This window comes from Aquarana catesbeiana, linkage group LG09, assembly GCF_042186555.1.
Source record: "Aquarana catesbeiana isolate 2022-GZ linkage group LG09, ASM4218655v1, whole genome shotgun sequence".
NCBI classification, from domain to species: Eukaryota; Metazoa; Chordata; class Amphibia; order Anura; family Ranidae; genus Aquarana; species Aquarana catesbeiana.
In genome coordinates, this window is record NC_133332.1 from 79,473,173 (window position 1) to 79,500,271 (window position 27,099).

Sequence of the window (27,099 nt, forward strand, 5' to 3'; positions counted from 1 at the left end):
CAAAAGTCTTGTCGCTTCTCTATTTTGTAGAAACTCCTGCTATTAACCTGACTTTTAATTAATCAATTGGTGTTAGAAATAGCTCATATGACAAGCTAAAGCCCTCCCAAATGATGTTTAATGCACTGAAATAAATTAGTTTCACTGAAAAAAGATTTATCATTTAATCAAGACAGACAGGTCAAATTTTGGCAAGACAAAAGTTTTGTCGCCTATACAGAAATTGAACAACTTAACTGAAAATCCAAAAATATGTCAGCAAATTAAGTAGTGGTGCTGTGAGATCCAAATTTAATATCTTGTATGACTTCTATAAGCTTGAAGGACAGCATCCATGCGGTTTGGCAAGGATTCATACAATTTATTGATGAAGTCATCAGGAATAGCAAAGAAAACAGTCTTGCATGCCTCCCAGAGTTCATCATTATTCTTTGGTTTCGTCTTCCATGCTTCATCTTTCATCCTACACCACATATGCTCAATGATGTTCATGTCTGGTGACTGGGCTGCCAATCCTGGAGCATCTTGATCTTCTTTGCCTTAAGGAACTTTGATGTGGAGATGGAAGTATGCGATGGAGCACCATCCTGCTGCAAAATTTGGCCTTTTTTATGGTTGGGAATATAAGAGGTAGCTAAGATTTTTTGGTATTTTAGACTATTGATGTTGCCTTCCACCTTGCAGATCCCTCGCACCCCCCCATACTGGATGTAACCCCAGACCATGATTTTGCCTCCACCAAACTTCACTGTTTTCTGGGTAAATCTCGGCTCCATGCGGGTTCCAGTAGGTCTCCTGCAATATTTGCGGCGACTGTGGTGTAATTCAACAGAAGATTCATCTGAAAATTCACCTTCTGCCACTTTTCCAGAGTCCATCCTTTTAGCAGGCTGTGGCCCTTGGCAAATGCCACACGGTTTTTCAATTGTCTTTTGTTTAGTGCTGGCTTATGGGCACTGATTCAACCATGGAGGCCATTTTGAGACAGAATCCGACAAACTGTTCTGGTTGACACCTGGACTTCAGGTGACCAGGTCTGCAGTGGAAAATGGTCTGGCCTTGGATTTTCGAGCAAACAAACGGTCCTCTCGAGCAGTTGTCTTGCGGGGTCGGCCTGACCTGGCCTTGTCCAAAACGTCTCCAGTCTCTTAAAATCTTTTTTTTATCCTCTGAACTTGACGCTGAGACACATTGAAGGTATCTGCCACATCAGCAGTGGATCTGGTCTTCAGCCTCTTGATAATCAACACTTTAGTCTCCGGGTGAATCTTAGGCATGTTTGCAGAGGTCTAGTTGCAGTTGAGAAGGTCTAGTGTACTGGTGTTCTTTTTATACACACCTGAGACCTAATTGATCCATTAGTCACAGGTGAAGCTCATATAACAAGGTGACAACACTTATGTCTTGGCAAAAATTGACTCAATGGGCTTTACCAAGCTGTGAATATTAGAATCAGTTTTGTTTTGCACTGAAACATTATTACAAAAGCTGTTGGGATTAAAATGACCCATTTCTTGTAACAAAATTTTGATTAGAAATATATTTTAGCGGCACTTCAGGTCAATTTGTACACAAGCGAGAAGACTTTTGTCGGGGACTGTGTATAATATTTTTTTATCTTTTTCATTCATTTATTTTTATCTACAGTGATGTGTATTGTCTTATCTCTCTCATGTGACAGGTCTCAAAAGCTAAAGGTCAGCGCTGGAAAGAGAAAGAAGTAATCAAGTATGAAATCTCTACAGTGCCCGGAAATAAAAAAGGTCAGCAGGTATATTTTAAAGTGGAACTTGCGTTTAAGGCCTCATTCACACAGGTGGTCTATGAAAGGGCCATGTGTCTATGCGGCGTGAGCCACCAGACGCTGCATGCAGTCAACCTAAGTAAGTGTATGGGGTTGCCATCGGCTGCACAGACACAGCCGCTTGTCTCAGTTTCACAGGGGTGTGGGTGAGTGGCCCCGGATGCCAGTCACATTGGGCCAAGTGGCTGTGTCAGTTCTCATTTGCAAACTACAGGCCTTAGTACCCATGTGAATGAGGCCTAAAATACAAGGTCTGCCTCTTAAGACCCCTCCCCAAATTTCTGCAAAGCAGCATAATCCTTTAGTAAATCCTGTAGATGGGGGAAAAAAGTTAATATGCTTACCTTTCCCCCTGCTTCGGCCTGTGGTGCCTGGGCAAGGGTGACGTCATCCTCCTTCCGGCGAGCACCAGGCAAAGTAGAGTACTCCAAATGTCCCAAAGAGGACACTTCTAGGTGTGCAGGGGTGCTGCAGCTTCATTTTGTGAGATTTGGAGTGCTCCCTATTTTCTAGGATCTCATCAGCAGGAGGATGGTGCACCAAGGGAGCTGGCAACCCATGCACTGGCTACTTCTATATTTACAGTTAATGCTGTCCCAATATAAATGTATCGCCTATGATTGCCATATTATGTGCTTATCAATATATGCCTACTCATTTTTAGATACAACATGTCCACTGCCCTCCTCCTACAGCCCACGCTATGTAGAAGCTGCCTGGTATGCTTGGTGGGTGAAGCAAGGTTTCTTCAAGCCTGAGTACCAGGTGAGGATACTGAAGGGTTGGCATTTGCTCTGCACCACTCATTGGAAGTATTAGACACCTGATTGTGGAATAGATGTAAATATTGTATGTCCTGCCTTACATACTGTTTCTTGATTGAATGATTGATAAAATGTACAATTAATGTTGACTAACAACCTTTATGTAAAGAGTACAACTGGTGATCCTGTCACCAGACCATTCATTTCATCCACAATCTCCCTATAAGATAATTTGTGCATATAAACATATTGTTTGCATGTTATATACCTGAAAAAGCTTCCTTTGTGTGGACCCCCAAAAGTTCAGAGACTGCTGCTAGTTGCCCCCGAGTATTCTCATTACATAGAGCAGCAGGAGGCAGGGTTTATCACTGAAGCTATAGAGGCAGTAATCTCTCTGCAGAGGTCCAACACACCCACCCCCTTCTGATTTGGACAGCGGCGGCCGGCCATACAGGGCACAGGGGCACCGCCCCCCTAATCCATGCACCCGGACCCTAATTTACATGCAGGGTGCTGGACACATGGATTCCAATGGGAACACATGATTAGAGCCGTAGGCGCCCCAAGCCCACCCAGTTGTGTGACAATAGCGAATTCATAATATTCTCTATTGTCTTCCTGCTTCTCCTCCTGGCCAATCCCGGCTAAGAGAAGCGTTCCTATTGGCCGCCGCCGAGTAGGAGGAAGAAGGAGACATAGAGGAAGCTGCACCATCGTGAAGCAGAGGAAGGAGGCTAGCCGCACGGAGGAAACCCTCAACCTAGATGGGGTAAGTGCGGGGACCGATATCGACCGGGAGGGGGGGGGGACGACCCTTTGGCGGTGGACAGATTGCCACCCCCCCATCCAATAAATATACCACCCGCCGCCACTGGAGTTGGATATATAGCTCTGCAATCAGCAAAGCTCATGCTCCCTGCTCATTGGAGCTCTAGCGCTTTCTCAGCAGGGGGTGTGTCAGACCTCACCAGAGAGACCACTGCTTCCACACAGAGAGCAAATGTTTTTCTCTCCAGCATGCTGGCAGTGGACAGACCAACTGGAAGACTTTGCACATGTTTTGTTTTAATGTATCTAGAATATATTTAGCTGATTGATTGAAACTGTATTCCCGGTCATGGAATGTTTTTGCCTTTGCAGAGTCGTCTCCCTCAGTCTACTCCAGAGGTCTTCTCTCTCTGCATTCCTCCCCCAAATGTCACCGGCTCCCTTCACCTCGGACATGCCCTTACTGTGGCTATTGAGGACTCTCTTGTTCGCTGGTAAGTCCCTTTCCAATATAGTGGTTTGCCTGGAGTATGTCTGTGAGAATTCGTGCCTGTTCCACCACAAGAGGATATGTAAAGTCATGTACTGATGTTGGAGCAGAAGATTTGGCTTAACATTGGTGTTCCAATTCATTCCATAGGTGTGCAGTAATGGTAAAGTCAAGGCTCTTCTCTGTACTCTCCTGTTTCTCAACACCAAAGATGTCAAACCATGTCTTTATAAACCTTGCTTTGTGCACAGGGACCCAGTTATGCTAGAACAGAAAAGGGCCTTCATAAGAGGAAAGAACAGGTCACAAGGTGACCAATGTACATTAAAATAAACTCTTAATAAGCAAATGATAGGAGTGCATCTTTTGCATCCTTGCAGCTTGGAAGCAGCTCACACTGCTGGGTTGTGGGTAGGCAGTGGCAGTGCCTTGGCTATGCGTCTCAAGGACACCGCTTCTATTTTCGAGCAAAAAAGCCACTAATAGCCTTGTAGCATCTGACGAGTCTAAGGTTTTGCCCTTTTTACAAGAATACAGGCTTCCCCTACCATGCATTCTCTCTGCTGACCATGGAAAGCTGCCAGGTTTTCTGCATTGGCTTGTGACATGCTTCTCCACCCCTATATGCTTGTGAGTGCATGGTATTATTATCCTAATAACACTTTTATGATTTTAATGCTCGAAGATCATTTTGCACCCTGTTCTCTCTTCTTATGTTCTATTCAGTATATGCATCTTCCCTTTCCAGCTAAGGTAAGGGGCTGCACAATCGGTGTATTTTAGAACCCCGATGGTATGCAAACCCTGCATTATTCCTTCATTGCCTGAAACACAAGCTGCAACTGTTCTTTATTGTTAGAAAATGGCCTTCCTCAAACTGTTGTCACAAGGTTGGAAGAGCACAGATATCTAACATGTCTTTGTATCCGGTATCATTAATGTGGTTCTAAGGGCTTAAGGTTTTTTTTACCTTTATACATTCTCTGCATTAAAGTAAAAAAACCTTCCATGGTCAGCTCCCCCTAAATACTTACCTGAAGCCGATCTCGATTCAGCGGTGTGCCCGAGAGCAGCGGCGCTCTCCTCTCAGGACATGGAGTCAGCAGCGGAAGGCATTGGCTCTTGCTGCTGTCAATCAAATCTTGTGAGTAGGGAGCAGAGGGTGTGGCCAAGCTGCACTGTGTGTGTTAATAGACACAACACAGCCCGACTTAGGATCGGGCCAGCTTGAGTTTCCCCGCATCATGCAGCTTGCTATGGGGGCACTCAGAAGGGAGGAAGCGCCGAGAGCGCCAGGGGGGACCCCAGAAGAGGAAGTTCGGGCTGCTCTTTGCAAAACCATTGCACAGAGCAGGTGAGTATACCATGTTTAAATTGTAACAAGAAATTTATACCTTTTTAGTATCACTTTACCAGTACCCTTTACTGGAAACACCTGAACCCAGTAATTTATTGGAAAGTCCACATACTTTTGGCCATATACTTGTTGGGGTGGTCAGGTATTTTGGCAGAAGCAAAACCCATGTGTTTTTAAAACTGTAACAGTTAACGTTGTCTCTAAATACTTAATATTAGAAACCTGAGGAACGTTTTTAGAAGACAACCCTTGAGTCAGTATAGAGGTAATGGGGTTGATTTGCTAAAGGCAAATGAACTGTGCACTTTACAAAGTGCAGTCGCACTCTGCAAGAACAGTTGCTCCAGAGCTTAGTAAATGAACAGAAGCCCTGCTGACTTCCATTGACCAATCAGGTGCGAGCAAAAATGTTGTTTTTTTTATTTTCCTTGCTCGTGATTGGGTATTCTTTGCAAAGTGAAGCTTTACCTCTTTTACTAATCTCTGGAGCAACTGCACTTTTGCAAAGTGCACAGTCTATTTTCCTTTTGTAAATCAACCCCAATGTATCTCTGTTGTCAAAGCAGTTGCATATTGTTCTTTTCCCTTACTACTTGACTGGTGAAACATTTGTTTCTGTGACAGTAAGTGAAAGAGAATCTCTTTAAAGCTGATATCCTGCTTACCCTAGGAGGTGAGTGCTGCACATTTCAGATACTCACCCATCCAGCGGATCCAACGATGTCCCACTGAGATTCTCTCATACCCTGTCACTGCTCAAGTCCCGTGCTGCCATGTTATCTCTGGCGGCACTGAGTGGCCTGCCGGCTCTTCTGGGTTTTGCGCTACTAGGTCCGCCCCCCTCCTCCTCTGTTAATTACATACAGCGTGCACAGTACACGTCATTCTCCTAGGGAAATGATGTGTATAGGCGCCGATTCTAAAAAAAAAAAAAAAAAAACCTTAAAAAAAAAAAAAAAACCTTAAAAAAAAAAAAAAAAAAAAAGCAGCTATACAGGGTGGGCAGGAGGCATTTTCACTTTATGTCTGAAGATCCGCTTTAGGGCCTTGTCACAATGTGCTGTAAAGAGGATGCACTTTTTTTTTTTTTTTTTTAATTGTCCCTGAAATGTTCAATAATTGCCTTGTAAAACCACTTAATAATGTAGCTATAAGAATACATTAAGCGCTGAAAAATTAAGCATTTTTGCTGGTGCTTTAATTGTGTTTTTAGCTTATATGATGTGTTTCCTGGATTATCATTGCCCGTAAGGTCCCAAACCAAGGACAGTGATATGCATTAATGACACTTAAAAATAGAATGTGAAGTGTGTTTTCAAAACGTTGGCAAGCGGATAATTTTTGATGCTACTTATCTTTTCCCATGCCAAGAAAAATTTTGTCTGGACATACCATTTAAAGTGATTGTAAAGGTTTTTTTTTTTTTTTTTTTTTTTTAAATAACATGCTATACTTACCTCCTCTGTGCAAGGGTTTTGCACAAAGTGGCCCAGATACTCCTCTTCTGGGATGCCCCATCAGCGCTCCTTCTCTTCATCAGGTGCCCCAACGGAGCCCCACATTCCCTGGGGGCACCCGTGCGGGCGCGCTCAGAGTCCCGCTGCTGCGTTCATTGACACAGACAGCAGGACTCGGCCCCGGCTCTGTGTCACTGGATTTGATTGACAGCAGCGGGAACCAAAGGCTCCAGCTGCTATTAATCTATCCAATGAGAACGGAGACAGCGGCTGGTGCCGCCGGGGTCATGCTCGTAGCTCTATCAGATAAGAAAAAGGGGGGGCTCTGAGGGGCAACTGCAGCACAGAAGGTTTTTCACCTTAATGCATAGAATGCATTATGATGAAAAACCTTGGGACTTTACAACTCCTTTAATACAAGGTGAACGCTATAGTGTGCTTCACTAATATTCATAGAAGTGATCATCTTTAAGTAGGCCAATTGTAAACACACCAAATGCTGGTGGAAAATACAGTCCAAACCCCATTGTGTACCTACCTTTATTTCAGGGTGCACTAGATTGTTGACCTTATATTTGTTTGGCACATTTAACTCTTTTTTTTTTTTTTTGGAACTTCTCTCTATCAGGAGGAGAATGCTGGGTCAGAAAGTTCTCTGGGTGCCTGGATCTGATCATGCTGGTATTGCAACACAGGTAAGCTATGATTTGTGATTCTTCTTCAAATCAACATATGTCGCATACCAAAACACAATAAGCTCAGTGACGCTGAGTCTGTTAAACATACAAGCTCAGTGTCACAGGGCAAAGTTTGCTGTCTGGCCGCTATGCCTTCCACACCGTGGCTTTGTGATCATGATACTGAAACTGCACATTTAACAGGCTCCACATCACTGAAGAAGTTAGACTGCTGTGTCTGTCTAACAGGCACAGTAGCTGGACAGGGAGCTCCGTAATGCTGAGGCTGTGATTTTACAAGACTCTGCGTTACTGAGTTGCACTGAAGATGGTGCCTTATACTGATAGTAGCGTTGGTGCCACCCTCCAATGTGTCCCCCATGAACCTCTTATAGGCCTTATGGGAGGCATAGCCCTGAGTGGGTGTGTTTGTATTCCTGTACCAAGCAGTAATATTCCAGCTGTCACTAATTCAGGGCAGGCTAGATAATGAAATGAAGATTCCATTTTCCTTGCAGACTTTAAAAGTTAGGCCTTGTTCTTTACACCCGTGCGGGGATCGTTCACACACACACATGGAGTTGCATAGGTGTTCCTTGCATCCCCATGCAGGCAGTCCTATTGATGTCAGTTGGGATGCAGTGGCTGCACAGACAAATGCACACTGTCTTGCGTTCAGAGCTGTGCACCTGTACCCGCAGGCATGTCAGATTGGGAGCAGTGGCTGTGTCTCTGCAGCCTCTGTGTCTCAATTGACATCAATGGGACAGGTAAACACAGCCCCCCTGCAGGCATACTGTGTTGTACGCCCTGTCTGAAAAAGGACTTAGGCCTGGTTCTCACGCCTATGCATTTTCTAGTGCTGTAATGGAATTGCTTCCAACGCTCCTCTTAAGTGCTTTCGTCTAATACTGCTTCCTCCAGTCTGAATATAGATATCAGATATTCCAACCGTTGACAACCAATAACTAGACAGTACTTATTTTGGCTGCCAAACATGAACTGTTTATTTGAACACGGGTATATATAGATACACTAAGGGGACAAGTGTCAGAAACCATGAACCAGACCGAGACAGAAGTACAGTAAAATCACACTTGTTTTATTAATAAAAATAAAAAGGTAAATGGAGTAAGCGTAGTCAAAGCATAGCCAGAGTCCAGTAACTGGATTGGGTAGTCAGCCAAGCCTAAGTTCAGTAACCAGATCGGGTAATCAGCCAGGCCAGAAGTTAGGTATCCAAGTAGTGGAACAGCAAGCAGGATAAGGAGCCAGAAGGGTGTCAGCAAAGCCAGTCTTTAAACAGGAACGCAGGAGATGGTTTCTTGTGATGTGACCAAGGGGAAGGCAGGAGTGAAGTGATCTGGAGATCTTTAAGTAGGCGGGACTGATGAGCAGATCCACAACAGCTGGTTAACTGTGGAGAGAGATGAGAGCGGGCAATTAGCCGACAGCTGAGCGGCCAGCTCAGAGAAAGAAGGGCTGAGCCAGCCCTGACAACAAGCCCCCCTCCTTTGCATAATGAAACAGGGCAGGGTAGACTTTACCTCCACCAGTAGCATGACAAAGCATGACAAAGATGTAGTCAAACTTCTCATCAGTAGACTGTCTTTGGGAGGGGCTGCTGGAGAAATCCCCTCCCTCCCCTCTCACAGCTAATCCACAGAGACATATACATGCCATAATAGGTTGCCCCCAAGGCAGACACAAACCATAGAACAATGGGATACAGGCACTTAACAAACACATAGCAACCCCCCACCCCACCTCAGACCATCTAGCAATGGTCTCTGATGAAAGGGGGGCTATATATTCTTGAGATCAGACTGACTTTGGTCACCCTGTTCCCCCTAATAGACACAGGGTGCCTTACACATAGGAGGGGCTGGGGCAGAAGGACAAGGAGATTCCAGTGCTCTCCAAGAGAAGCTCGGTTCCACAATCCCCCCGCCCAAAGTGACTCCCGTCACAAGTGCTTTTTCAATTTTGCATAAACACACTACACTCCATTTAACATGATTTCCTATGGATCACGTTCACATCTGTGCATTTTATGGAAAGGGCCAGGGATTTTTTTTCTGGCTTTTGGTTCCATAGACTTCAGTGGATCAAAAACGTGTATTGAAAAATGCACCAGAATTATGCAAACTGCAGCCTGCATAGGTGTGAACCAGGCCTAAGTCTGGTCATTTGTCTTCTAGGCTGTGGTGGAGAAGAAACTATTTAAAGAGCAAAGACTTTCTCGGCACGATCTGGGCAGAGAAGAATTCCTAAAGGCCATCTGGAAGTGGAAGGAAGAGTGAGTGGCTGATTTAATGCTTTTGTTTTTTGCTGATTTGCTTTTTAAGATGTTTGTTCATATGTATCTAATCTCAAAAACAAAAGTGTAATATTTTGCAGCTTGACAGTCTTCAGATATGGTGGTGGCATTGGTTTTCTTCGATTTTAAATTTTTCCTTTATTTTCACCAGAGATCCTGCCATTAACACACTTCCTGTCCTAGGCTGACAACGCACACGCACTGTACTGTGTGTATGGGGGAGCAGCGTCACTCTGATCACGCTGATCTCTTGATTAGGACGACAAACGCCTCCCCCTCCTCTCCTCCATTACAGAGGGTTGTTGCTTTGTAGTTCACCGAAGACACATGGGACAGCTGAGAACATTGTTTGGGAATTCAGCTCTGCACACAGGACATTACACATTACAAAGGCTATTTTCTGTACTGGCAGAAAATGCACTTAGCTTTAAAGTGGTTGTAAACCACAGATATGAAATCTGAGCAAAGATAAGAGAATGAAGGGCACTTCTGGATAGCCGTATCTGACCAGAGAAAATCTCTTCAAAGGGTTAATATAGTTCTAGCTGATGTATGTCGGAAAGGAGCACTGAGGCAGCACTTCAAGAGGAAAGCAACAACTCTGAAGGAAAAAAGAGCAGGCGACTCTAAGTGCAGCAGCATTAAACTTTTAATTTGGCAAAGGGTTAAAAACACTTACTAGAGGTGGAGGTTTGGAAACTCATCATTGTATAAATGGGTCCAGCTGAAGGGGTAGTCCTGGGGTGATCATGTCCGCAATGGATGTTGTGGATTCCGGACTGTCCAGCAGAGTGAAACCGCATTAAAATAGAACCAGGAGAGATGGCTATGTTGGAGTATACCAGCATAGGATGCTGGACTCGTGAGTGACATCACTGGAAGTGCGCCCGAAAGCAGCGTGGAATGCACGGGCTGGAAATTATGTCAGTAATGGACACGTTTCAGAGCCTCTGATAGGCCCCTTCATACCAGATTGGTATGAAGAAGGAGCCCAACAGATGCTCTGAAACACATTAAAATTTTAATGCTGCTGCACTTAGAGGTGCCTTCTCCTTTTTTATCCATGAAATATGAACAAAACCCCTCTATAGTGTGTACTTGTCTTAATCCAGAGCACTAAGTGTCATTTCTGTCTGCTGCTTCATTCTTCTATTAGCATGAATCACTTCTGACAAGTTTTCCTGACACCAAGAGTAGAAAGGAGATAGGGAGGGAGCTCCAGCTGATTGACAGCTTCAAGCTTTGTTCCTGTGTGCTGTATGAAGGGGGTGTGTCCCTTCCCTCCAATCAGCTCCCAGAGCTCTCCTCACTGAGCTCTGCAGAGTGTAACTGTGGCTGTCTGTCCATTTTTTCCTGAACTTTCAGACAAGCTTTATAAATTCAACACTTTGGCTGTAGAGAAGAAGACTGCAAATAGACAGGTACAACTTATATAGGAGGACTTGTTTAATCTCTGTGTATCACTTAAGGCCAATCACTTCACTGGGTATATGTAAGGGTTTACAAGCACTTTAAAAAACAAAACTAATGCAACCACCACATCCAAGGACTGGTTAGCTGCTATTAATTTCATTTTGGTTGTTGGGTTTAGATATGCTTTCACTATTTAGGTAAATCCTGGTTCAGAATATGCATAGGAATATCAGGAGTCTGCACAATGGATGGTAACGTGTTTGTTTCAGGTCTGTGACCACCAGGTAGTGAGGGAAGGAAAAGCATGATAGTTCTGAAACATTCATCTACAAGTTGGCTGTGGCGCCTCTATTATTATTTTTGTGGCAGTTTTCCCTACAAGGTAAAAAGATGGGTTCAGTCAGCGCAAAACCAGAATAACAATCCTATAGTAATCAGCTAAACACTCAAGGAAGCTGTGTATGTGGATCAATGAGGCAAACCGAAAACATCACCGCGGACGGAGGGGGCCCTCCCTGCTCCCCTTTAGATCTGCATTATCTGATAGTTTGTCTGCAGGAAGAGGCTTCACCATTCCACTCCCTCCGATCGGCGCCTGAACACCTTCCATACATCCTAGGATGACCGTGGTTCACAATTAACCGGTTAAATCTCCCGAGAGCAGTTAACCCCTTCTTATCAAGACTTCCTCGTGGTGGTTCCATTGTTAAATCATTTTATTAGTATATAGCTATATGCTTCTTATCGTTTTACTGCAGTCTGCACCAGCATGTAACAGTTCAAGTATAATAAAAACTATTTGAATCCAATCCAATGTGCATATGTTTTCATGCATACATACTTTTTTTTATATATATCTGACTTTTACCCATAGAGTGCTGCTTTTTTGTTTTTTACATTTTGCTTCCCATTTGTCCAGTGGTTGGCAGCTGCACTGGGAGTCAGCCCTACTCTCAATACAGCTTCATTTGACTGCCTGTTTTGAGCACTTCATTAACTTAAGGTCAATATATAGCAATCCTTTTGGATAAGTACATAAAAATAGAAAATAGTGCAGTGTTAAAAACAAAAAACATAACAATAAAAATACATTGGGGTAATATCTGGCAAATCAAAGCCATATAAATAGTCCCAGTTCATATAGTAGAAGAGCCAAGGATGATGTAGAAGATGACACCAAAAGGTCAGAATAATCTCCTCGGTAGTGATCAGGGTGCTCAGAAAATATTGCAGTTTATGTGCATTCTTAGAGCTTCCACCACCTTATACACAGGCCGCTCACCCCTTACTGTAGACCTCTGAATTAACAGATAGGTCATTCACGTATTCCCCACAAGGGTAATCAAAGGTGAAAATTTGCCTCTAAACCAGCCTCTTTAGTACAGCAGTGGGATGACACTCTCATGCACAGTTGATGAGATCGTAGTAGTATTGATTTTACATGACTACTACGTTACCCCAATGTATTTTTAGTGTTATGTTTTTTTGTTTTTAGCGCTGCACTATTTTCTATTTTAATGTAGTTTCCCCCTACAAACCAGAACTCCTCCATTTTTTTGGTTGTCCTATAAAAGTTTACTTTGGACAAGCGTGGTCTGATTGATTACTCATTGTTACCAAAGGCTCCGGCCACTGTGTATCCAGTAATGCAGTGCAGCAGCTTATGCTGCATACAGTAACATGTGCTCCCATATTCCCAAAAAAACTTGACATGGGTTTTAACACCTTTCCTACTCTATGCAATACTACAAAAACAATTATTCATATAATTTTTCTTTCTAGGAAGGGGGACAGAATTTATCATCAGCTTAAATCTCTTGGTGCCTCACTTGACTGGGACCGAGCCTGCTTTACTATGGATGAGGTACGTGCTTTAGTTATCCTATCCTAGTTCTATGGGGTTGATTTACTCAAACTAGAGAGTGCAAAATCTGGAGCAACTCTGCATAGAAACCAATCAGCTTTCATGTTTTATTGTCAAAGCTTAATTGAACAAGCTGAAGTTAGAAGCTGATTGGCTACCATGCACAGGTGCACCAGATTCTGCACTCTCCAGTTTTAGTAAATCAAGCCCTATGCGTTTTGTTTTTGTGTTTTGTATAGGGAACCAGTTTCCCATTCTTTTGTTACTTCCTCACGCCATATCTTGTTAAGCCAAATCTTTTACGTATAAATGGTGGTATTGTAGAGCTGCACGATTAATCCTTTAGAATCAAGATCGATTCTTTCCCCCTAGTGATCTTAAAGCGGACCTTCAGACATTTTTTCATCCATCTATCAAATCTATAAAATATTTTTTTTTCTGCCAGTAAATACTTTATACAGCCCACTTCCTGTTTCTTGTCTGGTAAAAAGCCTAGGCTTATGACATCATGCACAGCTCTCTCTCCCTCTCCCTCTTTCCCCTCTCTCTCTCTCTCTCTCTCTCTCTCTCTCTCTCTCTCTCTCTTTCGTGAGAGTTTACCAGGAACTGAGGGGGGGGGGGGGGGGATGAGTCATAAGAGGGCCAATGAGAGCTGCAGAGCTGGAGGTGTGTGTCTCTGTAAATCCAGGAATTAAACAGGCAGCAGCTTCAGCTGCCCACAGTTTAAATGGATGCAGCCAGACTCAGTGGAGGGAGATTTCTGCAACATGTTTGGCGAATACAGAATCATTGTATAAAAAAAATAATATGCAGAGTGGTTGGAGGGAAGCTTCAGAATGGCAAAGATGGTTTTTATTACAAATTATGTCAGCAGGCTACAGTTCATCTTTACCAAAGCATTTTCTCAATTCTATGCAGAGTTCTCTGCTCAGGCCAACAGCTGTTAAAAAAACAAAAAAAACATGCAGTCTGCCAAATTTTACAACATTCCTCAGCAGCTGAGCTAACTATAAACATTGTACCATTTTGTTCTTTTAGATCAAAGGAATGAACTTCGGTCTGTAAATGAGGAGAGTTTAACCACTTAAAGACTAGACCTTTTTCTGACATTCATTGGTTTCAAGTTAAAATTGTTATTTTTTGCTAGAAAATTACTTAGAACCCCCAAACATTATAATATTTTTTTTAGCAGAGACCCTAGGGAATAAAATGGCGGTTGTTGCAATATTTTATGTCACACTGTATTTGCGCAGCGGTCTTTCAGATGCAAAGAAGAAAAAAAAAAAAACACTTATGAATTAAAAAAAAATAAAATAAACAGTATAGTTAGCCCAATTTTTTGTATAATGTGAAAGATGATGTTACGCAGTGAGATTTGTGATCTTTATTCTAAGCAACAAAATTGTGATTCTCCTTTTTCCCAGAATCGTGCAACTCTATGATATTGTATGCAGTTATATGGTTCATTTTCTTTTGCCTCTTTCACATGAACGATCCGTTCAGGTCCGCCTGTCAGTTTTTTAGGCGGACCTGAACGGACGCTCCATAGACCTCTATGGAGCGTCGGATGTCAGCGGTGACGTGTCCGCTGACAACCGACCCCCTCTGATCCGAAAAAGTGTGACGGAGGAAAAACCTACTTTTCCATCCGTCATCTGATCGGGTGACGACGGACTCTGCGGTCAATCGTCATCCGACCTGTCATCTGCCTGCTCAGCGGGGATTGGCGGAGCGATCCCCCGCTGAGCAGAGCGGGCTCCGTACACGAATACATCCGTGTGAAGGAGCCCTTTGACTTTCCTATAACTATTTCCTTTACTGTGCCCATTGTTTGCTCTACCACTATGCCCTCTGAAATTCCCCTCACTCACCTATACTCATATGTAGCCACAATGTAGCATACAGTGGTAAAGTCTTTTTTTTTAACTTGTAGCTACAGTTAAGCCTATAATAGACTTACCTCTAGGTACAGTGAATATCTCCTAAACCTACACTGCTTTAAAGCAACCCCAGACTAGATCTAGCACATGTAGAGAAATCCGAGAACCAGCCTTTTTATTTTAAGCCTCATCCAGATAGCACCATACATTTAAAAACATGAAAATAAATAAATGTATTCTCCCTATAACACATCATGCTGGAGTGAAGAGCAGTACAATGCAGAATTTGCCTTTTTTTTTTTTCTTTCTGTTTTTAACTTTATTGAAATGTGACAAAATACATTTCATTCAGATCTATACACATGCAGCGCATTGCATTGTTCTGTAGTGCTGTGACATATTGGGGGTTATTTACTAAAGGCAAATCCACTTTGTACTATAACTGCACTTTGGAAGTGCAGTCGCTGTAGATCTGAGGGGGACATGCAAGGAAAATAAAAAAACAGCATTTTTGCTTGTACGTGATTGGATGATAAAATCAGCAGAGCTTCCCCTCATTTCAGATCTTCCCCTCGGATCTACAGCGACTGCACTTCCAAGTGCACTTATAGTGCAAAGTGGATTTGCCTTTAGTAAATCAACCCCATAGTGTGACACTTAAAAACGCAGAAATACTGCATTTTTACGCAATGCACACCACCACACATTCTGTATTTTTATCTAGCACAGGCCACCGAACATGTATGGTAAGACAGGACGCATAGGAAACAATTGTTTTCTATGTGCCCTTGCATTAAGCCTGCATTGATCAATGCAGATCAGTACAGCTCAATGGACACACACACACACAAGCCCTTAAAGTGGACCTCTTAGCTAACATCTAAATACACAATTCAAAATACATGCACATGGACTGTTTTACCTGCCAAAATGTGTAATTCTGTTTAACTACTCTTGTGATTCAAACACCTCTGCCATACCAAATGTACAGGGGGGTGACATTTCTTTTTTCCTAGTTCATCTTTGCAGCTTCCCGTGTCACTTTTCAGAAGTTTAGACACTACGGCTTCATTGCCCAATGGTGACAAAGTTACTGTACAAGGCTGAGTTCCTAAACAGAGGTGGATCACTAGAATGACTGAACAGAATAGCAAATTTTTGTGTATTTGTTGACAGGATTTTGCTTTTAATAATAAAAGCATGAGACCATTTTAAAATAAGATCTGATCTATATATTAGTACATGGGGATCATCTGTGATGTATTTATTCTTTTTAGTTGTTGGCCATAACAACCCTCTTTACTTTTATTTTTTAGTATTGTTAGGAAATGTATTTTATTAGTGTTTACAAATAATGACAGTGATTGTCAGCCCTAAAATAAGATTGGTCCTAAAATGAAATAGTTGGAAAACATTGAAAAAAAGTAGAGGTGAAGAATGGCCCGATTTCCATAGAATGTAGCACACTGTGGTTTTGCTTTCCCTTTGTTCAGGGTTTCTCCCGGGCGGTGGCTGAAGCGTTCATTCATCTCTATGAGGATGGTTTAGTCTCTCGTCGACGTCGCCTTGTTAACTGGTCCTGTGCCTTGCGCTCAGCTATATCTGACATCGAGGTAAGATTATTAGAAATCTGAAATATGATTTGGCTTCAGTAAAATACTGCAAAACATATCTGTATTCTGTTCATTGAAAGTGAAAGGCGGATCAGTAGAGATCATTGGATATGGGGCCACTGTAAGAAAATGGGGGTGTGATTAAACGTGTAATAATCTGGACATTATTAAACAATATCCCTAATAATCAACACTCACTTCTCACTGTTCTATAGGGGTATTTTGTAAAAGGAATGAAACATGAACAGCTTAGCTACTGGTAAGGAAATATTACATAGAACAACATGTTTGTACTCGCCATAAAATCTTGTTCTCTGAGTCCATTGAAGGACACAGCACCTGCCCTGTTTTACTAGTTCCATGTCTTGGGTTCTAATACGGCTGGCTACTAAATGAATGTGTGTTGCAGATGGGGGGGTTTGGCAACCAGCAGGGTCACCCCTGGCTTGTTTAATCTGTTGGTTGTACCTAGCATCCTACTCCTGCAGGTAGCACAGTACAGTACCTAATGGTCCCTACTGATCCCTGTCCTTCAATGAACTCCAAGAAAAAGTTTTTTTAAAAGAGTACAACAATCTCACTTTTCTCTCCCTTTTTTTTCTTTTTGCATTCTACCTTTTGTTCATTAAATCCCTTTTCCTTATTTTCTCTCCTTTTTTCTCTCTATCCTGCTTTCTCTTTCTCTTTTCTTGCACCCTTCTTTCTATCATCTGTCTATCTCTATCCTTTTTTTTTTTTTTTACTTGCTCATCCTCTTGTTTCTTTTCTTGCTTCTTTCTCTCTCACTTCATTTCTTGCATTTCTTTTTCTATTCCTTTGCTCTTCCCTTCTCTCCTTCTCTTCCCTTCTCTCCTTCTCTTCCCTTCTCTCCTTCTCTTCCCTTCTCTCCTTCTCTTCCCTTCTCTTCCCTTCTCTCCTTCTTCTCTTCCCTTCTCTCCTTCTTCTCTTCCCTTCTCTCCGTCTCTTCCCTTCTCTCCGTCTCTTCCCTTCTCTCCTTCTCTTCCCTTCTCTCCGTCTCTTCCCTTCTCTCCGTCTCTTCCCTTCTCTCCGTCTCTTCCCTTCTCTCCGTCTCTTCCCTTCTCTCCGTCTCTTCCCTTCTCTCCTTCTCTTCCCTTCTCTCCTTCTCTTCCCTTCTCTCCGTCTCTTCCCTTCTCTCCGTCTCTTCCCTTCTCTCCGTCTCTTCCCTTCTCTCCGTCTCTTCCCTTCTCTCCGTCTCTTCCCTTCTCTCCGTCTCTTCTTTTTCTCTCCGTCTCTTCTTTTTCTCTCCGTCTCTTCTTTTTCTCTCCGTCTCTTCTTTTTCTCTCCGTCTCTTCTTTTTCTCTCCGTCTCTTCTTTTTCTCTCCGTCTCTCCTCCTCTTCTCTTCTTCCCTTCTCTTTCCTTCTCTTTCCTTCTCTTTCCTTCTCTCCCCTTCCCTTCCCCTTCTTAACTTAACAAAAGTTAAAAGGGTACTGGATATCTCTTAGCATTGTATCACAATTTAGTTATACAGCCAACTAGGTATCATCTTGTAGTATTAGTGGCACACAGCACCTTGCTGTTATGTAGAAGACATTTCAGTTGTATTGTGCTCTTTGCTCTGTGTTCTTTGGTTGCAGGTGGAGAACAGACAGATGACCGGTAAAACGTACCTTACTGTGCCGGGATATGACAGAAAAGTTCCTTTTGGGCTTCTCTTCAGCTTTGCTTATCCCACAGAAGGTGGAAGTAAGATCTTCAGCATGTTTTATTTCTTTTATGTTTCCTTATTTACTTGCATTATTACGCCTCCTCTTACTTTTTCATCAATGTGCTGTCCCTAGATGACGAAATCACAGTGGCCACCACACGTCCGGAGACCATGCTGGGTGACACTGCTGTAGCTGTCCATCCTGATGACAAAAGATACCAGGTCAGCTCTCTGCCTTACATTCAGTTAAAGTGAATCTGAAACTTTTCTTTGTTATAGGGATCGTCTAGAAATGTTAATTTTGCATAGGAAATATCCTGAAAAATTTACCTTTTTATCTGGAATTACACCTGAAAATATCAGCGTATTTCCTGTTGTGTGGGGGTGCCTAGGCACTCCTGTGCGGACAGCCTCATAACTGTTTATCTGCGGTGAGCAGTGCTGCCTCTGACTGCTAGTCTCAGGAGATTTAGCGTGAGATCTGGTAATGTCACTACTGTACTGCTCACTGTTCACCTGCTTGGGGACTCTGACATGCTGGCTGCCACTACACAGAGATAGTACAGAACAAGGTATGGTAAGACTTGAGGATATATCAGCAGCTAGCAGATGCAGGTAATGCTGGCCACTAGTCCATTGCGCCATGCCTGCCTTTTTTGGGCACAGCTTCCAGAGTTCAGGTCCTCTTTAATGGGTAAGTTCACTATTAGGAGCATGTTACGCCTATATTTAGGGTGTAACCTGCTCTTATGCACCCACTTTCTGACGCCAGAGTCCCCTCTCTGTGACATCGGGTGGAGGATCCTCTCCCCACACCCACTGTTACATTTTGAAAACAGCACAGCTGCGTGGGGAATCTGAATGAGAAAAATACAAGTCCCGCCCAAAACCGTGGCAAACGGACTTGTAGTATCAATGAACTTCGAGCATGCGGATCAGCTTATAGCTCACATTGCCTACAGCTCAGGAACTATCTGCCCATAGAAAGGTATGATCAGTGAGATCTAGGCAGCGTGTGCAGGGAGCCTGTGGATCACGGTGCTCAGCAGGCTCCAATGAAAAATAAATATAATAAATGCACATTTTTTTTTCCCTGCAAAATTATGTACATTTATTATTTTGTTTTTCAAAGGTGAACTTTAATTGATCAGTGCTTTTCATAGAATTTTTGTTCTGAACTTGATCATGTGTTTTGTTTGTGACAACATTGCTAAAGTTTCAAGAAAAATCATCAGGATAAGAATATGGAAGCTGCCATTGCCGATTAGGGGGAGTGAAAGAAAGGATTGTGTTGCTCACTTTTTACTGATTTGGAGCTTTGGGGCTACCTCAGGTTCAGAGCTGCAATCATACACACTTCTAACTAGGGGAGCTTCAATGTTATTGGTATTAATTTAACTCTTGTTAACATATGGTGTCAGATGTTATAGTTTTATTTATCATCCTCACAGAAATTCCACGGAAAGAATCTCTTTCATCCTTTCACTGGACGGTTAATTCCTGTTGTCACCCACAGCCTGGTCAATCCTGAGTTTGGCACAGGTCAGTATTGGGTCCCCTGGTGTTTGTCACTAGGGATGAGCTCAGGCATGTTTGGATCGTAATCCCAACCCACCTGAGCAATCCCGCCAGGAAGCCCTCACTGCACACCGCCAATCATAGGCAGCGTGTGTATGTGCAGCTACGGGCCAGGAAATGCCTCACTGCCTATGATTGGCGGTGTGCAGTGACGGCTTCCTGGTGGGTCGGGACTGCGATCTGAACACACCTGAGCCTATCCCTATTTGTCACTCGTAATGAGTGATCTGCACAGATCTCTAATGCTGGGTAGTCAGCTGATTTCTGGTTAGAATCAATTTATCACAATCCTAGATTTGTATGTTAGTGATTTCACACTTCTGCTCTTTTTCTCTTTCATGTAGCTGACAGAACCAGCCAAAAGCAAAAATGCAGCTCTTTGCTTGTGAGCAGCATAGATGTATATTCTGATGTGTATTTCAGGAGCTGTAAAGATCACCCCTGCCCACAGCCTGGTGGATTTTGAGATGGCCAAGGATCTGGCATTGCCCTTAGTTTCTGTGATCGGGGAAGATGGGACAATGACACAAGCCAGCGGGGACTGGATCCAGGTTAAACATTTTTTTGATCTTTTTAGGTTTCGAGACACTATTGTTGTTTCCCTGTGCTGTTTGTTGCCCCAAGCTGGCCACACACAGGACTATCTGATTGTACAATCTACTGTATGTAATATGATCTATTCTATTGATATCCAGCCAGACATGCTATTGCAGTGGTCATCGACCCTGTCCTCAGGGCCCACTAATGGCCCGTACACACGATCCGAATATCGTACGAAAACTGTTGTCCGAGGAAGAATCGTACGATTTTCGGATCGTGTGTACACTACTTTCGACAGCCGTTCACGACAGTCCATCCGATGTTATTCAATCAGACATACACGAAAATTTTCCTCGTACGATTCCAGATCGTACGATTTTCGTTTAGTCAGTATAGTTTGGTCCGAAAATACAATACAAATACATTACAACACATGACATCACTTCCGATTTATTTTTTTTCTGTCGTACGAGAATTTTCGTGACTTTATTTACCTATTCAATTTTTACTTGCGACTATTAAGCAAAAAAGGTCGTACGATCTCTTGTACGATTTTCAGATCATGTGTATGGGCCATTACAGGCCAGGTTTGCAAGATAACTGAACTACATCACAGGTGATATCATTTGCTGCTCAGTGATTGCAGTATTCTAGTCTGCATCTCCCCAAGGTAATACATAAAGCCTGGCCTGTTAGTGGGCCCTGAGGACAGGGTTGATGACCACTGTGTTATTGCATACTACATATATACATACTAATTAGCAAATCTAGTTGAGATTGTACATTCTAAGGGTCCTTTCACACGGGACGGATCCGTGATGATCCTCCCCGTGAACATCCGCTTGCTCAGCGGGGATCGCTCCGTCGATCCCCGCTGTGCAGGCAGATGACAGGTCTGTCTCTGCACACTGTGCAGTGACGGACCTGTCAGAGTGCCGCTCTCCCCTATGGGGGATCGGATGATGACGGACTGTAAAGTCCGTCGTCACCCGATCCGAAAATGGATGGAAAAGTAGGTTTTTCCTCCTTTTACGCTTTTTCGGATCGGAGCAGGTCGGATGTCAGCAGACATGTCACCACTGGCATCCGACGCTCCATAGAGGTCTATGGAGCATCCATTCAGGTCTGCCTAAAAAACTGACAGGCGGACCTGAACGGATCGTTCATGTGAAAGAGGCCTAACTGTAACATGTATGGCCAGTTTTAGATTACGGAGATCCTTGCATCATCATCATCAATGTGTTTTGTCTGTCAGGGTGTGAAAAGATTTGATGCCCGAGAGAAGGTTGTGGCTGGACTAAAAGAAAAGAAGCTATATAGAGGGGAGAGCGAACACTCCATGGTTCTTCCTGTCTGCAGGTAGGTGTATCCCTACTCTACTCCTCTTCTGGGACTGGTGTAGATGAAAACATTTAACCCTGTGGTGCGAACGGCAGTGTTTCATTTTTTATATACTAGAATACGATGTAGGTTGTCTAATAATGATATTACATTTCAAGAGTTACAGTGCTTTTAGTTTTAAGTAGATTAAAAAAGGGTTGGAACCCCTGTCAAGTTTTAATTGGTTCCTGTGTTCCCACTAGGAAGATTCAACCGCTTTTTTTTTCCTGGTGAACATTGTCACTGAGGATCAGTTCACACCATGCCCGCACATGAATCGCATAGGAACCGCATCCAAAACGCACTCCATTTGTGATCTGCAGTGGGTTTCAATACAAAGTTAACAACACCCCAGATGCAGGACGTTTGGCTACAACGGATTACCTGGTACTTTTGTACCATGCGATCCGGGTGCAGTGCGTTTTAAAAAGTAGTGCATGCATTGCTTTTAGCGTGGTGTGGTGCAGTTTTATCCCATTCAAAATGAATAGGCTGAAATTGCACTGCACAGGATTGCATGTGAATCGCACAGGAACACACAGCATGTTCCTTTGCCATTCGTGTGCGGGCATGGTGGGAACCGACCCAGAGAATGTGATAGGAAATTCTAAATGTTAGAGTTGTTACCAGAACATCAGGTGACAGTGGGGACAGCAGTGTTAGGCTATCGTCACACTAGTGACAGTTTAGAAATCCTGTTGCTGGTGAGAACTCTCCAGTGGCAGAAACACATGTGGGCAGTGGAACACTCACCTACTTACAGGTGTCTCTCTCTCGCCCACTGGACAAGCAAAGCATCGCTTTCTTGCTGACAACTTACATTTTGAAGAGTCAGCAGTGAGGGAGTGATGCCTCTGTGATAAAAGACTATGTGGGAGTGGCACAAAGAAAGCAGATAAGGGTTCTCCCTGCCTTTTTAGCAATCCTTTAGCTTGCAAATTCCCACTTGTGGCAGTGTGACATTAACCACTTGCCGACCAGCTGCCGTCATTCTACTGCGGTGGGTCAGCTCGTTCCCACAAATCACTTTAGCTGTACGTCGGCTTTTTTAGGAGCTACAGCAGGCGCACGCCTGCTGCATGGCAGGGAAAGCGATGCACGTGGCCGGCCACCCGCGATCGCTCCTAGAGAGCCAGAACGGGGATCTGTCAATGTAAACAAACAGATCCACGTTCTGACAGGGGAGTAGAGTGATCGTCTGTTCCTAGTGACCAGGAACAGTGATCTGTCTCCTCCTCCAGTCAGTCCCCTCCCCCCACAGTTAGAAACACCACCCAGGTAACACATTTAACCCCTTGACCACCACTAGTGTTAACCCCTTCCCTGCCAGTGTCATTTATACAGTAATCAATTTTTATAGCACTGATCGCTGTATAAATGTCAGTGGTCCCAAAAAAGTGTCAAAAGTGTCTGATTTGTCTGCCGCAATGTCACAGTCCCGCTAAAAATTGATGATCACTGCCATTACTAGTAAAAAAAGAATAAAAATGCCATAAACTCCCTATTTTGTAGACGCTATAACCAGCGCAAACCACTCAATATACACTTATTGCAATATTTTTTGGAAAAAAAAAATGTAGAAGAATACATATTGGCCTCTACTGATGAAGAAATTTTGTTTTTAAAAAATTTTTGGGGATATTTATTATAGCAAAATGTAAAAAATTTTTTTTTCAAAATTGTCAGTCCTTTTTTTGTTTATAGTACAAAAAATAAAAATCACAAAGGTGATCAAATACCACCAAAAGAAAGCTCTATTTGTGGGAAAAAAGGACGTCAATCTTGTTTAGGTACAATGTCGCACGACCGCGCAGTTGTCAGTTAAAGCGATGCAGTTCCGTATCGCAAAAAAATGGCCTGGTCATTAAGGGGGAAAATCTTCCGATCCTTAAGTGGTTAACCTGAAAAGAATGCTGACACATTTTTGGTTGCTACACTCTTCCAGGCCAGCACCTTCTCCAATGGACAGTCTTGTTTGCACATCAACCTACAATCCAATCTGTGTAAAAGGTCACAAAAGTCCACCCTTGCCCCATAAAGGACCACAGCAAATTTTGCAGTTTTTCAGTGTGCAGATTCAGCTATTGAGTTTGTAACTGCTTCATGCAAAAAGATGTTTGTAAACCCAAAAACTGAATTGCCTTAAAAAAATCCTCTTTGTTTAATTTTTACTGGGTGGGTGATGCATGCTTAGAAAGTCTTGTTGATCCTGCCACCACATGCCTCTTCCTGACAATGCTGATTGATTGTGGTAGCATTTCCATCATACACACCGACATTCTGACAACCGGACGCTATGCTGAGACACAACACACCTGTTGTCAGCACTCAGCTGTGGCCACATCTCCTGCACCTCCTTGTAATGCTTGATAGATGAGAGTCCCCCAAAGCCCTGTACAGACGATCAGAATATCATATAAAAAAGACCGCTTTCGAATCGATCGTATGATAATCTGATCGTTCGTACCCAGCTTTTGTCTGAAATTTTCCGAAGGGACAAACACGAAAATTTTTCTCATAAGATTCCAAATCGTACGATTTTCGCTTAATCGGTACAGTTTTCGTCCAAAAATACAATACAAATACATTACATCCCTTATAAAAATTTTTTTTCTGTTGTATGAGAGTTTTCGTACTTTAGTAATCTATTTGTTTTTGATATTAGACTAATAGCATGCAAAAAAAAAAAAAAAACAGACGATCATTCGCGCGATAATGTCATCGTGTGTACTAGGCTTAACCATTTGCTCATACATCAGCAGATCAGCACGAGAATTGAAGTATGCAGCAGCTTCATTGACCTACTATGTGGTGGAGGGGATATTTGGCCAATTATGTATACAGTACTATCCCTTAATGATCTTTCTATTCCTTGAATGAAACTTCACAGAATCATAAAACTCCAAAATAATATCCTGCGATTAATGCCTCTGTATGTCCATGACCTACGGAGAGTCCCACTTCAGCCACTTATCTGATCGGTTTATTTCATGTGTTATGTTATGTGTGTATGTATGCATGAAAAGTCCTTAAAGTGTAAAAACACTATAAATTCTGCTAACTGACCCTTTTTTACAATATTAAAGCAATATTAAACCAAAGACCAAAAATTAATTATATTGCAGTTTACCAATCATTAGATGTGGTGGCTGCATTTGTTTTCTTTTTTTTTTTTTTTTAGGCCCCCCCCCCCTCTGTTTTCACCTAGTGATCTGGCCAGTAATGCACCTCCTATATTAGGGTGCCCCCCACTGTGCCTGAAGGAGCACAGGAGACACATTTGGACAGCAGCATTTCCAGTCTGGGAGGAGGGGAGTGTTGTACTAACAGATTTAGATACACTAACAAACTGAAGCCAAACTCCAGCTTACACGTTATAAGTAGTTACAGCAAACCTTTTTTTTTTTCCTTTTGGGATAAAGGTTTTTACATAAATGCTGATCATTGTAACACCCCTGCTAGTGGTAAATGGTTTGCTTCATCCCTGTAACTGTTACATTCTGCTGGAGAGCTTGTTCTTTTTAAAAAACAGACTTACTGGCTGGATCACCAGATTAAGATAGAAGAAAGAAAATTCTAAAAAAAAAGATTAATGCGCCAGCACATCTAAGACTTGATAAGCTGCAATATCGTAAATGTTGGCTTTTGTATTTAATACCACTTTAACCACTTGCCGACCGCTGCACGCCAATATACGTCGGCACAATGGCAGCTTTGGACAAATGGGTGTACCTGTACGTCCCCTTTAAGAGGCAGGAATAGCAGGCGCACGCCCGCTGCGTACAGAGTGACTGTGCCCGCAGGACCAGCAGACTCTGTGTCCGCCGGTCTCCTGGCGATCGTGTCACGGAGCCTCAGAGCGGGGAAGTGCCTATGTAAACAAGGCATTTCCCCGTTCTGCCTAGTGTCATGACAGAGATCACTGCTCCCTGTCATAGAGAGCAGTGATCGCTGTCATGTGAGGTGTAGCCCCCCCCCCAGTTAGAATCACTCCCTAGGACACACCTAACCCCTTCATCGCCCCCAGTGGTTAACCCCCTTCCCTGACCGTGTCATTTACACAGTAATCAGTGCATTTTTATAGCACAGATCGCAGTATAAATGACAATGGTTCCAAAAAAGTGTCAAAAGTGTCCGATGTGTCCGCCATAATGTCGCAGTCCCGATAAAAATCGCAGATCACCACCATTACTAATAAAAAAAAAAACAATGATAAAAATGCCATAAAACTAGTAGCCTCTATTTTGTAGACGCTATAACTTTTGCGCAAACCAATCAATATACACTTTTTGCGATTTTATGGTTTTAGAGGGAGTTTTGAAGTTCCGCCTATATATATCTTTTCAGTTGGATCTTTTATCTTTTTTTTTTTTTTTTTTTTTATATCTGCCTGATGGTTTGTCATTCTTTCTCTGCCACTTTTCCTGTATTTGGCAGCCGGTCTGGTGATGTGATTGAACATTTGTTGAAGAACCAGTGGTTTGTGAACTGTGAGAAGATGGCACAATCGGCTCTAAAGGTGAGTCAGGTTAGAGTAGGTTCTAAAGGCTCTGTGTTTTTGTACCTTAAAGTGGAACTTCAGAAAATTAAGTCCTGCTAGATCCCTTCAGGTTGGCCTGTTTTGCATGTATAGTTATGTAAAACATTACAAATTACAGTCCATACACTTGAAAATCCAGTAATACACTGTTTCACCCTGCTCTGCACATACTCAGTTGCTCTCCCATTTTAGACATATTTGGGCACTGCTGAGTTTTGGAGAGGCTGATTGATTGACAGCCTTAAAGCGCAATTAAACCCTCCTATCCTTTACAGCCAATGAAGCTGCTTCTGTTTAAACTGCAACGACCATGGTGCTGCACATGTGATCAGTTATGACACCAGCCATTTGATGGTTTGACAGTTTGGTTGTAGACACAAGCAAATGTGACAGTTATCAATCCCGGCATTACAGGAATGTAACTGTTATTTTAAACCTTTAAATTGATGGGTTTAGTTTCGCTTTATGATTTACTGCTGTTCAGGGGCTTTGGGCTTCAGCAAAATGGCAGCCTCCAGCATTGCTTCTGTTTCTTCTTGCTGGAGACAATTTACAGCACACACTCATTTTGGTAGAATAATTATTAAAGTGGTTGTAAACCCTTACAATCCACTTTTTGCTACAGGTAAGGCTATAATAAGGCTTACCTGTAGCCACCCAGGATATCTCCTAAACCATCACGGTTTAGGAGATATCCCCTGTATCTGCATGTGCCGACGTCATTGGCATATGCGCACTGAAGCAATGGCACGTAGGTGCCATTTGCTTCAGTGAGTGTGCCGTTACCGGTGGCTCCCGCGCACATGGGAGTGACATTGCAGCGCCAGAGCCGCGATACCCGGAAGTAACTCCAGGGAGAAATGTTGCTGGCCGGTGCTGTGTACGGGTACCGCTGCAAGGGCTTCGATCTCAGGTGAGTATTGCATAATGAGCTCGTATGCTGTGCATACGAGCTCATTATGCCTTTGTCTTGCAGGTGTTAGT

At 43.0% G+C, this 27,099-nt stretch overlaps 1 protein-coding gene across 2 annotated transcripts in view; it reads left to right on the forward strand.

The window, feature by feature from the left end:
- Positions 1-27,099, forward strand: part of VARS2 (valyl-tRNA synthetase 2, mitochondrial) — an 86,564-nt gene that overhangs the window by 11,330 nt on the left and 48,135 nt on the right. For both annotated transcript variants that reach the window (XM_073598865.1, XM_073598866.1), the window contains exons 3-15: positions 1,682-1,763; positions 2,469-2,569; positions 3,712-3,833; positions 7,272-7,338; positions 9,522-9,619; positions 12,836-12,917; positions 16,291-16,410; positions 18,007-18,115; positions 18,211-18,299; positions 19,529-19,619; positions 20,079-20,206; positions 21,451-21,554; positions 26,013-26,094. In XM_073598865.1, coding sequence (XP_073454966.1) covers positions 1,682-1,763; positions 2,469-2,569; positions 3,712-3,833; positions 7,272-7,338; positions 9,522-9,619; positions 12,836-12,917; positions 16,291-16,410; positions 18,007-18,115; positions 18,211-18,299; positions 19,529-19,619; positions 20,079-20,206; positions 21,451-21,554; positions 26,013-26,094 — 1,275 coding nt within the window. The remainder of the gene's footprint in view (positions 1-1,681; positions 1,764-2,468; positions 2,570-3,711; positions 3,834-7,271; positions 7,339-9,521; positions 9,620-12,835; positions 12,918-16,290; positions 16,411-18,006; positions 18,116-18,210; positions 18,300-19,528; positions 19,620-20,078; positions 20,207-21,450; positions 21,555-26,012; positions 26,095-27,099) is intronic.